This window comes from Pelobates fuscus, chromosome 2, assembly GCF_036172605.1.
Source record: "Pelobates fuscus isolate aPelFus1 chromosome 2, aPelFus1.pri, whole genome shotgun sequence".
Lineage (NCBI taxonomy): Eukaryota > Metazoa > Chordata > Amphibia > Anura > Pelobatidae > Pelobates > Pelobates fuscus.
The window spans coordinates 180,290,610-180,307,142 of NC_086318.1; the positions used below are offsets into that span (position 1 = coordinate 180,290,610).

The 16,533-nt window shown below is 35.7% G+C and overlaps 1 protein-coding gene across 2 annotated transcripts in view; it reads left to right on the forward strand.

Moving 5' to 3' along the window:
- Positions 1–16,533, forward strand: part of KCNQ5 (potassium voltage-gated channel subfamily Q member 5) — a 608,771-nt gene that overhangs the window by 422,456 nt on the left and 169,782 nt on the right. For both annotated transcript variants that reach the window (XM_063442990.1, XM_063442991.1), the window contains exons 3-5: positions 4,281–4,407; positions 9,291–9,466; positions 15,097–15,222. In XM_063442990.1, the coding sequence (XP_063299060.1) occupies positions 4,281–4,407; positions 9,291–9,466; positions 15,097–15,222 (429 nt within the window). The remainder of the gene's footprint in view (positions 1–4,280; positions 4,408–9,290; positions 9,467–15,096; positions 15,223–16,533) is intronic.

Consider the following 16,533-nt stretch of genomic DNA (forward strand, 5'->3'; position numbering starts at 1 on the left):
CTTGTGTATAAGGGAGGAAAGGTATGTTGGAGCAGCATTATGTAGGGATTTGTAAGCAAGTGCCAGAATTTTGAATTGGGCCCTATATCTAACTGGAAGCCAATGCAGTGACTGACAGAGCGTGGAGGCATGGGAGGTGCGACTGGACAGGAAAATAAGACTTGCAGCCGCATTCATTATAGATTGCAGCAGTGCAAGCTGGGAACATGTAAGACCGGTGAGAAGGGGATTGCAATAGTCAAGGCGAGAGAGAACAACAGCATGAACCAGTACCTTAGCCGCGTCCGGCGTTAGATATGGGCGGATGCGTGCTATGTTCTTGAGTTGGAAGCGACAGGATTTGGCTATCGATTGGACACGAGGAGTAAAAGAGAGGTCAGAATCAAGAAGAACCCCTAGGCAGTGAGCTTGCAAGGTAGAAGTGATAGTAGCGCCGTTGACTTGGATGGAGACAGACACAGGAGTAGCAGCACTTGAGGGAGGAAAAACTAGAAGTTCTGTTTTGGACACTAATAGCAGCAAATCCATCTTGTGTATCTGTGCTTAGCATGGAACATTATATTCATTCTCACATATCTATGAAGTTGGTTAGATGATTCACTGTAGTATAGCTGTATATTTACTCTAACACTAACTTTAAAAGGGCATGCCATGGTTCCTTACCCAGTCTTCTAGACACATAAACACTCCATGATTTAACAACAATATTAACCCCTTCAGGGTCAAGCAGACTGGGAATCTCACAGGCCCCTTTAATTTACTGGGCATCTCCTGATCCCTTTGGATACATGATACATTTTATAAAGGACCCAGGAGAGCAGGCATCTCCAATGATAGTATTATTACTATCATTATTTATAAAGTGACAAAAAATTCTGCAGTGCTGTACAACAGGAGGACTTACAAAAAAGTATTTGCAGCAAGTCAAGACACAGGAACAAAGTGTGTTGGGGGCCGTGCTCGAACATGCTTTCATTCTAGAGTATTACTTGTAATCCTGCAGCCCATAATGCCTAAGGGAAAGAGAAAGAGGAGAATTCACTCTGACCTCACTAGGAGTAGTATTCCGACAGTAAAAGGGTTGTTGTTTTTTTTTTTTTTTAAAAACAAAAAGCAACCCCATGCAGTAAATACCATTCACACTCTAGACAGAACCTTTTACTAACTGGAGTTACACAAACTCACGCCAGTTAATGAATAGTAATTTTGACATTACTTTACTGCAATGCCACAGAAAATACCCTACAAGCTCTAGTAATGTGAGCTTCATGTTGCTCCACACAACACAAATAAACTAGGGTCATGTAAAATAAATCTAAAATACATCCTTGTTTTTATCCATAAAATAACATATATGTTGGGCTAAAATAGGTTATCCCATTGCAAATCTCTATAAATATTCATTTCCGTGAATAACCCTGTTAACCTGATTATACATGCATTATAGAAGAGCTGCTTGTTTTATGAAATACATAACCAGGGCTTTTCACTAAATTCAGAATTGAAGTTAAAAGGCAAAAATAACGAATTTGTAAAAATTCTCCAAGTCACCTGTAATCACAGCTCCGTTATTTTAGACTTTTTATATTTTGCCAATTGTATGTAAAGTCATTACAATTTGTAGTTTAATGAATAAATAGTTCGTACAATATGCAAATATGGTAACGTGTTGTAATATATTGTTCTCAGAGCGTATTTTGAGTATGAGACAAGTTCTCACATGAGAGGAAGGTCAAAATATTAAGTATCCCTTGAAGCATTATTCTTGTTTAACAATGCCCTGTATAACAATACAATCTTTACAAAATTAATAAGAATTAAGCACATGCTAGGGCTCATGGCAGCAGTGTGGGAAGTGTAATTAGTTTATGAGAAGATTCTGTAAGCCTCTTAATTAAAGAACATAAACTTTCACATTAATTGTTCCCCCTTGTTCTCTGACACAAATCAGTGATGTGCAGATTGAACCAGCTTCTTTAAATATTTAAAAGTGATTTCAGGTGCAAAGAGGAGGCATGAGATAGAAAGAGGGAGAAGAGGATGGGAAAGGGCATGAAAAAGCACATTTGGGGAGGGGGGAATAGGCAGAGAGCAAAAATAAATATTTTATAATCATATAATATATTGGAATCATTTATTGGGCAGACTAGATGGGCCGAATGGCTCTTATATGCCATCACATTCTATGTTTCCGAGAGAGGAGGCTAGCAAGAGCAGGGCAGGTCCAAGCATATGCAATAGCTGCAAAACAAATAATTTGGTATCTGACAGTGGTGCAAGTTTTATTTAGTCGCCATCAGCTGGAGAAAGCAATAATTTGGTGTCTGACAGTGATACAACATGCAGTAAATTCAAACATGTTTTTTTCTGGGTTTGACAGTGTGGTACTGCCATAGCGGAGTAAAGAATCCTTTTGGGGTGATTAAAGGAATAAAAAAATAAAACTGGGTTAAAAATAAAACTACAGGGACATGACACCTAGACCACTTAATTGAGATATAGTTGTCTGGGTGCCTGTAGGGTACTTTTAAATGTTAACATTACAGAGGATGAGACAGCAGAAAACAAGTATAACAAGAGAAAGAAAGGCTCTTGTGGATTTTTCTTACTAGGGATATTATGAACTCTAGTATTTGTCCTGAATAGTTCTTCCTTTAAGAACCCATGGTATATTAATTTAATATTTTATAATGATTGCAAAGTTTATTTATACATAAAATGCAATATAGGGTTTTATTAAAATTTTTTTAGCTATTATTCTGTAAAGGTTTCAGCAACGGCTCATTGACTTTACAGAGACTTTCATGTCAGAACTCCAAAGAGTAAGGAAGTTGAACATATCGAAAGTAGCATATCTGGACCGAAATTGTTGAAATTGTTGCTCTGTAATTTTAAACACTATTACCCTTACATTAAGGAAGTACTTTAAATTGTATGCCTCAACTTTTAGCCTTGTCCGTCAAGTTAGGAATTAGATTTTGCTTAATTCATTATTAAGCTAGACTTATTGACCCCGATTTCATTTTGATGTAAATAGTTTGTGACACGCTAAGTGCCCCTGTAATGTATCCCAGCCTTGTCATACTGAACTGAAGTCTATGATTTCAAGTTGCCCTCAAAAAACAAATGTTCATACTGCACTGAAATTTTAAATTACTTTCCTCTGCAGCTCCTGTTTGGATTTCTCGACAACAAAGCAAGTTCACTATAACACATTTAACTAGGACTCTTAAGCTATAATTAAAGACTGTAAAACAGAAATTAAACTTGCTTTGGAGGTGAGGGTGCTGGGAAAAGCTGAACACTTACATTAATATGTGTTACATTAAAAATAAAGATCTTTTCTTTTCGAAAAGTATGGTCTGCATTCCTTTGGATATCAGTATAATTGAAACAATTTGGTGCTGAATTAATTTATTGTAACTACTGCTAGTATTAGAGAAGTGCGCAGGTGAAAATTTAGTTTTTTTTATCTCTTTCTAACTTGTTCATTTTCACATTGCAGTTCTTCAAACTTTGGTAATTATAGAAAATTGTGAATCAAAACATATTTGGAAGCTAAACTAAATTCAAATACCATTATTCCAAAGTATACCAAAATAGGATACTGTTTAGAAGATAGCTTTCTAATGTAGTACCCTTAAAAATTGTAACCCCACATTAGGGTACCAAATTAGGGAGCTATTTACTAAACACAAGTGATCAAAATAAAAAAGGGCTGTATTCCCCCTTAATTTTGATCTTTCAGCCGTGTATTAGAAAACTCCCTAAATTTCTATCCTTGTATGAGATTGCCAGCTATGAGCTATTAGCTAAAGACACATCCGATTTATAATATCCTTAAGCATGACATCCCACGTAACAGTACTACATTAGGGACCTATTGTGTTCAGTAGATATCTCCCCAATTTATTATCCTTAAAATGACTATTCCATATAGGAGTACCAAATCTGGGAGATATCTAGTAAACAGCTAAAAGACCAAAATATGGAAAGGCCCCTTTGAAAATATCTATTATTATATGCCAAAACTTTCTTTTTTTTCTTTAATTTCATTTTTATGATTATGTGATTTGACAAAATAGGTTATTATTGTATTGTTAAAAGAAGCCACTCATTCTTCTAACCAGTTTTTTCCACTACTGAAGAACAAGATTTTAAAGTTGAAAGTTCAGATTTCCATTTTTTATCTACTGTCTAATTCATTGTAAAAATTACTAGCATGCTTATCTATACAGCTAAGTAATGCATTTTGACCACTATTTTAACTTACATTTTAGGAATTCGTCATGATTGTTGTGTTTGGTTTGGAGTATATTATTCGTATATGGTCTGCTGGCTGCTGCTGTCGATACCGAGGATGGCAGGGAAGGTTAAGGTTTGCCAGGAAACCATTCTGTGTAATAGGTAAGCTGGATTTTTGTAGAGCTTTGAAGGCAAATTGTTGGAAGTAATATGTTAGTCATTTTCAATTAAAGACTGCAGTTAACTGTTTCTTTCAAACCAAGTCTACTCTCATGTAATTCCCATAATGTATCTGCAATCAATAACATAAATGTATAAGAAATTTAAATTACTTATCTAAATAATGCTAGTGTATATACTAGCCCTGATAAGGCCTTTATTATGCACACGTTATGTCCCCTACATATAATAGACAACATGTATCTCTATTACACTGTAAAAAAGTTAAATGGTTACTCCAAACATCACAATTAGTACATCCACCTTGACCACTTCCTGTTCATGGGGCAAAATGTTTTGCAATTGTTTGCCTTCTTACCTGGTCCCATCTGGCACAGCAGGTCCTCTGTAGCCAGTGACATGCATCTGGCTTCTATAGGTCTGCAGAAGCTGAATATACATTACCAACCAGAGAGCATCGTGCTGGCCATTCATTGGCTGAGAATGTCAGCTGATTGCACTCAACCTATGAATGCAACTATGAGTGCACAGAAAAATGTTCAGAATTGACATCCCAGCCAGCCTGGAACGCTTCTCTGGTCTGGCTAAGGACACACCAATGACATTGCCTTAACTGGAGTTACACCTCCAACAAAGGTTCTAAACTCAGCAGAATTATGCACATACCACCTTAAATAATTGAAGTGATTATAGTGTTTGGAGTTATCCTTTAGTTACATTTGGAAAACACACAGGGGTCTGTCACGTTCAACCTTTCCAAGTACCCATTTAACTGCAGGAAAAGTGGCTGTGCTACCTATAAAGAAGGCTCACCTAGGGCCAAACCCTTTTGGAGGCCCTGTGATTGTCAGAGCTGTGATGTCATATCTCGGCACACGCTGCCTCTCAGATGTGCAGTGAGCCAAAGTTGAATGGGAAGGAAGCCTTTGTTGTCCTAAGCATAGCTCACTTGCTCCCCCCAAAAAAGTCACTAGAGGTAGAAAGGGGCCTCTCTCAACCTGAGAAAACTAAAGAGAGAGAGTATAATATTCTAAAGTATAAATGTTTGTGTGTGTGATTTGTGAGCATTTCTGAGTGGCTGTGTAAAATGGAGTATCTGTGTGTATGATCACCAGTGTATGTGTGTGTGTGTGTGTGTGAGAGAGAGAGAATGTCTGTGTGCATTTGAACTTGTAATCATCTGCGTGTCTGTGTTCGTCTCATTGTGCCTAGTGCAAGCATCTGTTTGTGTATGTGAACATGTCTGTGTATGTACCACATTATTTGGTGAGAGGTCCTTTTAGTTGGAGAAGGTCCCAACTAATGTATCTGGCCCAGGTCCCCATTAACCATAAGGGTGCTCTGCCATGTAGTCTGGACTTTGGAACCCATCACTACTATCTTTCACTACAGTATATGCATTAATAAAGAATATTTTATATGGATTCTATGAAGCTTAAACAAAAAAACGATTGTTCATTTTGTGCGAAAACAATATAAATCAGAAATCTAAACATGCTGATGCAGAGTTTTCTGAGGCTGGCTCAGTTATATAAAACAAATATTGCTTTTCATAGTACAATAAAATGAGAGAACTTAAATTATAAATGGAATTGTTAATTAAAAATGTAAGCAGGGCAGAAAACTAGTAACACAAGCATGGTACATCAAACTTATTTAACTCGTATCATAAAGTATGCTCAGAGACATGTCAAATCAAATCACAGAGAACAGCTAAGCGTACTCAGAATTTAATTTAACGGGATGCTCCATGGTTGAGTTTATTACTTTGTTGTAATGCATTATGTACATAATGTATTAAAATATATAATAACATTATTATATTTTAAATATTTATACAGTTCTTTATGTAATTCTTTTGTCGATTTTACCACACATCTTTAATGTCTTCTAATCCCTTCCATGGAATGATAAGTGACACACACATGCACGCACGCATGCACTCACGAACGCACACACACACACACACTCTCTCTCTCTCTCATTTCTACTGAGAGACTACAATAGTCTCATGAAGGATTGTACTGAAAAACTTGACTAATCGACCTTGTCATAAATGCAAATACATTTAGAGCTAATAATTATATTAAATCTAATGACACCTCTCCTACAATATTCAATATACATAATATTGTATTTCGTTTTTAACAATGTGAGCACTTGGAAATATTAAAGATGGGGAGAATTTTTTTTGCTTTATTTTTTTTTTCAACCTAAATATTTTTGTAACTACTAAACATGTAATTGGAAAACTGCAAATAAGGATAACAGCATTTAATATAATAAAGGGGAAAAAATATTTAGCCCAGCTGTACTTTTTTTTTTTTTAGTGATCTCATTAGTGGTACCAATGTAACATCAGAAGGCAAGATATGAACACCTTTACAGGCAAATTCATATTTCCATGGATCAACCAAATAAACAGAGGTTAAATTGTTTGCCTTTTAAAGGTTAAAAGTACAGCAAGTCCAAATTAATTAGTGAAAGGGATACTGTTATTTGAAGTCAAAAGATATTTCAAATGTATAATCTTGTAGTTGGTGAATGCAGATCATTGAGATTTTTGGATACATTTTGAAATAAAAAAAAATATTTATTGATATATTGTTTAAAATTAAATTGACACAAATTGATCACAGAATTAATAGAGTAGTGAAAATGTTTCCCCCTTTTTTGTGTGTCACTGTAAATATCAAAAAGGAGCATTAGTGTATTATTAATAGCAACAATAATAATGGCCATTATAATTAGCTATGGGATCAATGAATCAAATGACAGTTCTTTCAATTCTTAAGTATTGCCATAAGATATCACAAAATTTGAGCGTACACTATTCTGCTTCTCTTAATGTCACTCGTTTGATTAAATCTAGTGACAAAAGAACCAGAGGGCCTCTTTGCTCCCAATGCAATCCTCAGTAACGATGGGCCTGGATTGTGGGAGATATTAGAAAGTAATTTTTTTTTTTAAATTGTATTTTAAAAAGTGCCTTAAGTTCTTTTAAGTATCTCTCTGTGCATCATACATAAAAATAACACTTACATAGTTAAACATCCAAACTGTTGTAGGTGGAAGGATTGGCAGTACAATAATAATGACTTTGCATTAATGATGTGCGCCATTTAATGGTGCTGTCAGCCTACATCTGCTTCACGGCTCCAGAGGGAACTTTCAGGTTTGGAAACTAGGATCCGTCTTCTTGCAGCTGTCAGATATAATCTGCTTTACCTCACTGCCGATCAGCGAAACAATGGGTTCAAGCTGAGGTTTGAAACCTGAAAGACTATGAACAATAATGTCATATTAAACAAAAACTATAACTTACTGCAGTGTAGGAATAAAAAAACAAAACAAAAAACACACTTATGTTTGCATAGTTAAAGGATCACTATAGGGTCAGGAACACAAACATGTATTCCTGACCCTATAGTGTTAACACCACCATCTGGGCCCCTCATGCCTCCATAAATATAGCAAAATCTTACTGTATTCAAGCCTGTAGCTGTAACTCTGCATGCTGTTAGACTCAGAAAACCAAGCAATCTGCTGACATCAGCAGAAGTGGTAGCCTGATCCATTCACAATGCTTCCCCATAGGATTGGCTGAGACTGTCAAGGACGCAGATCAGGGGCAGAGCCAGCATGATTCAAACACAGCCCTGGTCAATCAGCATCTCCTCATAGAGATGAATTGAATTAATGAGGAAAGTTCAGTGTCTGCATGCAGAGGGAGGAGATACTGAATGTTTGGATGCATTTTAGGCAGCCATGATCCAGGAAGGATCTCTAACAGCCATCTGAGGAGTGGCCAGTGAAGTTATCACTAAGCTGTAATGTAACACTGCATTCTCTCTGAAAAGACAGTGTTTACAGCAAAAAGCCTGAAGGTAATGATTCTACTCACCACAACAAATTCAATAAGCTGTAGTTGTTCTGGTGACTATAGTGTCCCTTTAATGCATGTCATAGCCCAGAGTTGTTCCCAAATATAATATAATGTTGGCAATACTGGTTAAGATTGAGACATGTAAATAATAAAAAACAAGATGACACAATGCAAGGTAAGAATTAATATATTCAAAGGTAGTCTAGTATGAAGTGCAGGACAGGCACATGTGACTTCACATTTCACTCATACATTCACTACTGTATCATGGCTGGTGAATGAGTTACTATAACATGGAACTCTGCAACTACCAAGTTAGAGGTCTGCCACATCAAACTCTGGAGAGCTACAGCTAAAGTAATTTTAATTATCATGATCCAATGGAACATTTCTCAGAAAAGTCAAAATGGAAGGATGGATTCAATTGATATGGTCGACCTAATTGAGCATTGACTACTAAGACGTAAACTCACATAGTTAATAGAGAAATAAGTGTGTGTGTGTGGGGGGGGGGGGGGGGGGTTAAGGGGGAGAGAACAAGTGTCTCGTTATGGTCACCTTACAGTAGAGATTGCTCATTTTATTAGCACAATCTTTTTTTTATTAAATATTATTTAAAAAGTCAATATAATATTTTACATTTTCGTGTGATACCAAATATACATTGTTATACATGCCAAAAAATACATAAATTGTAAATTTTGTTGTTGAATTGTAAATAATGTAAGCATTTACGTAGTTATAACAATAATAATGTGTATTTAATGTGACAAAACCCTCCCTTCTCATTTTTGGAAAAAAAATTGACATTGCAGTGGAGACTGTCACAGTGAAATGATCATAGCTCCTAATTAGTGTTAGGAAAATAATTATGCCAAAGCAGGTGTTATAAATAGATATCTAGGTAAAAGTCATATCCTAAGAATGTTTAAAACTGCTGTACATTTACATGACTTTTCTGGAATGGGTTATTTTCTAGATATCATTGTTCTCATTGCATCCGTAGCAGTTGTATCTGCTGGAACTCAGGGTAACATTTTTGCAACATCAGCACTTCGGAGTCTTCGATTCCTACAAATTCTACGTATGGTGCGCATGGATCGAAGAGGAGGTACATGGAAACTACTAGGGTCTGTTGTTTATGCACATAGTAAGGTAAGTGTCTTTATTACATCCCAATTGTCTTTTTTATGTCTGAATAAGGTGTTTTAAGCCCTCTAACACAGTATTTATACAACCAGGTTTACGGTTCTTCCAGTCCAGTCAATATGTGGAGGCAAAATTACTAAATAAAAGTAGACATAAACAATCAATGATGGCTTTTTCAAATATAGGAATAGTAGTAATTTATTAGTCAAATATCAGGAAAGATTTGATTTGGGCACATTACTTTATACAAAAAAAGAATGCTGGTAGGCTGATATTCGTTCATGCATGGTTTGGCTCTATCATCCATGCAAATTATTTGGGAAAATTATTTAGACAAACTAAATAGGAGTGAAAATGTGTCAGTGTGCTGCAAATCTAAATCGTATTTACATTTTTTAGAGTACAGTAATAGGTGCATTTCTGCGTCATTTGGCTTACAGTTCAAGAGAGAAAAAGTACCCAACAGAGGGAAGGAGGGATAGTAAACCAATATATTTGTGTGTGTGTGTGTATATATATGATTAAATATATATATATATATAATACAAATCTAGAATTTCTTTTTTTTTTATTGATCCTTTTTTTCCTCTTCTTTAATTGGTAACTTCTAACTTGATCTATGAATAAGACCAACATTTAGAGGCTGCTCAATCAACTTTTTTCTCATCAATCGTTTTCTTTTTTTTTCTTTTTTGGCCTAATTTGGACTAAACTCCAAATTTGGGCTAGATTCCAAATCATGAAACAAATGAACATACTCGTTCATTGTTTGGTATGTTTGTGATACATCCCTATTACTCTACAGGGTTGTAGAATTTGGATGACCCACCAATCCACCCAAAATATGGATGAATCACAGTTTGTTTGAAACTGAATGGACAAGTCTAATATCAGGTTGTTAATAAGTTTAACAACTATGGCCTCTATTTAATATGTTTGATTCAGAATCAAAAATGATTTTCAAATTATTTATCTACAAAAATTCCTATAAACTAATGGGGACTTCTGTAGATAAATAATTTTACAAGTATCATTTTAAGAATGGAATCATCTCTAAATTCAAATAAAATAAAGCTAGGCCTATATGAACATACTGTTTAATCTCAAGGTAACCTCACATTCAATATAAGCAGCATTTTGTGTAATCTTGGTTTTTGAAGAGCTGTGTGTATGGAAAAATTAAACAAATACAGGGTTGTTTACTGAAGTCCAAACAGGTAAAAACATCCGGCTGTGTGGAGTGACATTTAGACTTCAAAATCTAGAGATTGTTCATGCTATTTAACAATGTCCGGATTTTGTAGTTCATGATCTGAATGTGAATAATTTATGTCCAGATTTCCGTCGGACTAATCACAGCTGGACAGCTGAAAGTCAGACCCAAATGCTTCAAATCTGGGCCCAGATTATAAGAAATCAAACTATTTGCCCCCTGGCAGAGCTCCATCGACTCTGCAAGGGTTAACCATGGAGCAGCTGTCCCGCACTTGCTAGCAAGCTGCTACATTAAAAAAAGTTAAAAATAAATAATAATAAAAAGTTTTGGGGGTCAATAAGACCCCCATATTACTGAAATAATACGAATACAAAATTAGATTTACTTAGAAGTATTCTCTCTTCTATTCTTCAGTCCCCAAAAAGGTGAAATTAAAATCCATTATATGCAACTCTTATAAATAAGAAACAAGCCCAATTTCCAAATGTTTTTGTTTTGTTTTTTAAATTAAAACCTTGATGCAAACAGCTAAATCCAGCTTTTCCCTGCGAGGGTTCAGCACAGAGCACACTGACAGACCAGTGTCACTTCTCTTGCTGAGGGAATATTTTATCATTCACTTGCAAAAGCAAGTGAACCATAATTTGCAAATGTGCAATTAGCTGATTGCATTCGTTCACAAATTTTGTTAAAACCGGTGTTGTGTGAATCTTGCCAATCCTACACTTCGTATAGATTTGGATATGAAAGCAATGATTTTAATCCAGACACTGAATGCATTCGGACGATTGCTGCAAATCTGGTCGGAACAACCAAAAACCGACTGTATTTGTCTTTAGTAAATATGAGAATTGTCATTACTGTTGGAATTTTTACTGAATTTTGTCCATCCAGTCAAAGTCTGGTGTTTATTGATTAAACCTGTGAGGATATTCACTAAAGTGAGAATTACTTGGAATTCAATATGATTTTCAAATTTAAGATGAAACAGCCTACCTGAAAACTGCTAACTTGGTCTAAATTTTAAAATTCATTTTGAATACCCAATAATTCTCATTTTAATAAATGACTCTGGTAAAAAGACATTATAGACACCCAGACCATTTCATCTCATTGAAGTGGTCTGGGTGCACTGTCCCTGTCCCCTTAACCCTGCAATTGTAATTATTGCAGTTATTAAGAAACTGCAATAATTACGTTGCAGGATTAACTCCACCTTGAGTGACTGCCTACCATATAGCCACTAGAGGTGCTTCTGGGTCTATAGACTTTTGGTGCGCTAAATGATGCTGGACATTCTCACGGTTTTGTGTCTGTGTCAGCTAAAACCCCATAGAAAAGCATTGATTCAATGCTTTCTTAAGGGGTAGTCCTAATGCGATCGTGATGATTGTCGCTCATGTGCATTAGGTCCCCCCCCCACCAGCTGACATTGGGAGAGGAGAAGTGGAGGCGGAGACTGACCCAGTGCCGATAGAAATCGGCACTGGAAGTAGGTAAGTGACAAAAGGATTTTCAACACAAAAGGACACGAGGGAGGGGGCACTATAGGGTATTAAAGTGCTTGTAATACACATTTGTATTCCTTGCACTATAGTTTCCCTTTAATCACTTCAATACCAAAATTGAATATGAACATTTTAATTATCATGTATTTAGCAGTGTGAAATCTGGTTCATTATACCTCACTCACCCTAATTTACACCCTAATTATGATTACCAGCCTGTAGAGGAATGTATTTCTCTGCCAGAAGCCACAAGTCACTATTGTAATACATAAGTTTACTGAAAATGTCAGTCCACATCCTGTTTAACTCTTCAATTTGACTATGAGCATTACACTAGTAATATATATGGGGACATTATTCTCAAATGCCAGTCTTTTTACATTCTATTGCCATTTTTAGTAATCTATAATCTAGTAATTCCTTCAGGGTCCTTAAGATAACTATAAGCAAGGTATTTGATGATTTATTTCTCTATTTTGGCCACATCTACTATATGTGGGAAAAATTTGCAGTTTTGCTTTTATTTCTGGCTAAATATTGCAAAATAAAAGATAAACTGTTTATACATATTGCTGGATTGATTAAAAAAGTGTGTGTGATAATCTTTGTTTTGCATATAAACATACAGAGATAGTGTTTGTCTTTATGGTACACTTGCTGATAAGAAGGAGAATTAACCATGATAATGCACTACAAAGAACTGGCTAATTATGCTTTTATACCAGGTACAAGGTAAAATGTTCTTTAAAAAATGGTCCAATAGGCAGTCAGACACTTCCATATTTAGTATGATTGACTCCTGTCACCTATTAACATATCTGAGTTCATTTCTCATCACTAACCAATGCTTGTGTTAATATCTGTACTGTCTTATGGTTATTCACTAACAGGGTTAGGAGAGCAGGGTCCTCCACCTCTCTGTTCCTGTACGTCCAGTTGTCTGGTTATAATTACATGTCTGTTAGTCCACCCATTGTACAGCGCTATGGAATCTGATGGCGCTATATAAATAATAAAATAATAATAATAATTTGAAGTGAATTTTAAATTGAAGGTCAAAATAGTCTGATTGGAAACATTTTCTAAGTCAGTTATGCTTTCAGTTTGGCTAGTCTGACCTTAAATTTGAAATTCACTTTACTGAATAGCCCTGTAAGATTGTCAGGCATTCAAAGTAAGTTCAAAATGAATTAGAAATTTATGCTGGAATAGTTGAACTGGATATTGCAATGTTTTCAGTTCATGGTTTCACAGTAAATGACAGACAGTTCACATTTTAGTGAATAACTTTCTATGCCTAATTAAATGTATGGTTTAAATGTAAATGTTTTGTTTTTTTGGGTGACTTATGTGGTTAGCTGTTACTTTTTTTTAGCTGATCATGAATGTTAGACTACCGATAACCCTATTTAGTATCAATTCGCAGAAAATGACAAACTAGAGGTAAAGTTCCTCTTTATCTATCCTAATGCATTTTAACAAATGCTACTAGCATACAAAACTGAGTAACCAATGGGCCATGTTCTAGTAAGTATAGAGCTTTTAGAGATATATCTGTAGAATTTAACATTTTCAAAATGAAGAAGCAAGAACCCTGTAGCGGACTCCGGGTAACCCGACCAGTTACCTCCGCTATTGCCTTCCTTCCACCGCTCTGGAACTACTTAGAGTACAAAGAAACCCATTTCCCTGCCAGTAACTGGACAATACCTAGTTCTGGACGTACAACAGGAATGACTCTGTTTATTTCGTAAAACATGGTTTTACAGACACAGACCCCTACATGGGGTCTTCAACACAAAACAATTTGGTAGGTACAGACCTACCTCCTGCCTGAGCCGGGGCGGGCAGCAGAGGGGACCCTGGTGAGTGCAGCCCCTGCCGAACAGAAGCCCAAGGTGCCGTACGCGGCGTTCAAAATGTTCAATGAAACAGAGAAGGACATTGACAAATTTCTCCAAGATTTCGAAAGACTATGCCTTGTACACAAAATTCCCCTCCCTGCCTGGGTTCCCCTGCATGCCGGAATGCTAACTAGTAAGGCTGTCGATGCCTGTAGAGCCGTGCAAGCAGAAGGACTGAGAGATTATGACCTGGTAAAGAAGATCCTGCTTGCCCGATATGCTGTGACCCCGGAGGCGTATCACAGGAAATTTTGGGAGTCTAATAAGGGGGAACCAAGACTCCCATGCCGAATGGGCTTGCCGCATGACATGGTCAGCCCAAAATTAACTGTACTCCCAAGACACCAAGTTCCCGAGGCCATGCTCCAGCTCTTCCTGCTAGAACACTTTTACAATGGTTTCTCCCGAGAGGTGCAAGAATAGGTGAGAGACTGGCAGCCCAAAACTTTCATTTTAACTCCGAAAAGGCAGAGATTTGAGTAGTGAGATTGCAGGGGGATGATCTCTAGTTTCCTCTTAAGGGATTATCAGTTCAACAGTGCATTATCATGAACTAAAAAACAAAGTTCAGATTAAAATAGCTGAGTTGTGAGTAGAACGAAGTTGGATAATTTTTCCAAGTAAGTAAATAGGTCTCCCTGTAACTGACAAGCAACTGGAAATGCAGCTACATCAGTTAAGAGAACAAGTATATAGACAAAATTAAACATGATGTAAAGCAATAGTACATATAAATTATCAGCTATTAAAAGAGTAAAATGTGGCTGGGTAGTTAAAAAAAATAGCATTATTAAAATTTAGAATTGGTTTCCTTATTAAATAATTCTTACACTAATTCATACTACGTCTATCACTGTTTCACTCAAAATATCTTACTAAGCAAAATTATGACAGCATGTCAATGCATTGCATTGCTTAGCATTAACATTTGCATATATGTTAATTACTTATTTATCAGCAATACACTCATATTAATATTTTTTTTACCTTCATATATTTTACATATAGGAACTCATTACAGCCTGGTATATAGGATTTCTAGTTCTCATCTTTTCATCTTTCCTTGTGTACCTGGTGGAAAAGGAAGGAAATGCTGAATTTCAAACATACGCAGATGCTTTATGGTGGGGTACGGTAAGTAAAATCAATTAGAAATTGATGGAAGTATTGCTGGACTGTATTATTCTCCAAGAAACAATGGATAATTGATTTATATCTAACTAATGGAAGTAGCTATTTATTATAAGGCAGGATGGAAAGACCATTGGTTACATGAGTGATAGACCATTAATGGTGATTGTTAATAATTGTGGCTGTCTTTGCAGAATTTTTTTTAATTTCTAAAATAAATCCTCAGACCTGCTTCCTTGTTTGTGCATTAATGTGAAGACAAAAAAAAAAAACAACCGGACGATATTTCAATTGCCTCTGCATGTGTAATTGTTTTATTTGAAGTTTGTTTTTTGTTTGTTTTGTTTAACTTATTAGCTAATACAACACTGAACCATATTTTCAAAAAATATTGCATATACAATATATGTTGAATATATGTTGTTGTTTTTTGCATTTCTTAAAAATTTTTATTCTACTGCAGAAGATGGTACACATAATTGCCACAATTATAGAATACAAAACCAAATACATAGTAATTTAAAAACAGAATATAGGTGGCGCTCAAGAATAGAAAAGGTGGTGCAGCTAATTCTAAGTACAAAACAGTGTAAAAACAAAAAAAGGTGATAAGCGCACACATATTAAAAGGATTTGTTACCTCATATACAAATTCTTCTTAACTTAGAGTTACATATATTAATCCTATACAGAAACAGAGATAAAACACAACATAGTGTAATCTGTAAAAATAAATCATGAGTAGGGTTTAGAATTCAGAACACTCACAATTTTCCATTAAAGTTGGCTCTGGACTTATGGAGCATATATGTCTCCTCGTAGACATAGAATGGATTCCTCTAGTGGTTAGGGTCCCAAATGGTGCAGAATTGCTGGAAACAGGAAGCCCCTCTTTAAAATCTCTAAAAAAAAACATAACATTGGAATAAGTGCACAACACGTTTCAACCCCACAAATGGGTCTTCCTCAGGTGCTAATGAAAGTCTTATCAGTATAAACATTCTTTATATATATACACAAATATTACAAACAATTACCGGTAATCACACATATTGCAAGAGACACACCCATTTCCAAATATGGTCCGAACCGGATACGTATCATGCCACCTTCAAGATGGCGAAGTTTTCAGTTCGGATATACATTTCCGGTCTTTCAGCCACATTGGTAATCTTTTCCAAGAGTATATATAAATAAGATATAAATTAGAACACACATATAAAATGACAGAAAGCAGGCGCCATTTTACAAAAGGGCATTAGTCCATATATTCCATACACAGAAGGTCAAGAAGAAAACAGGGAGTTAAGATAC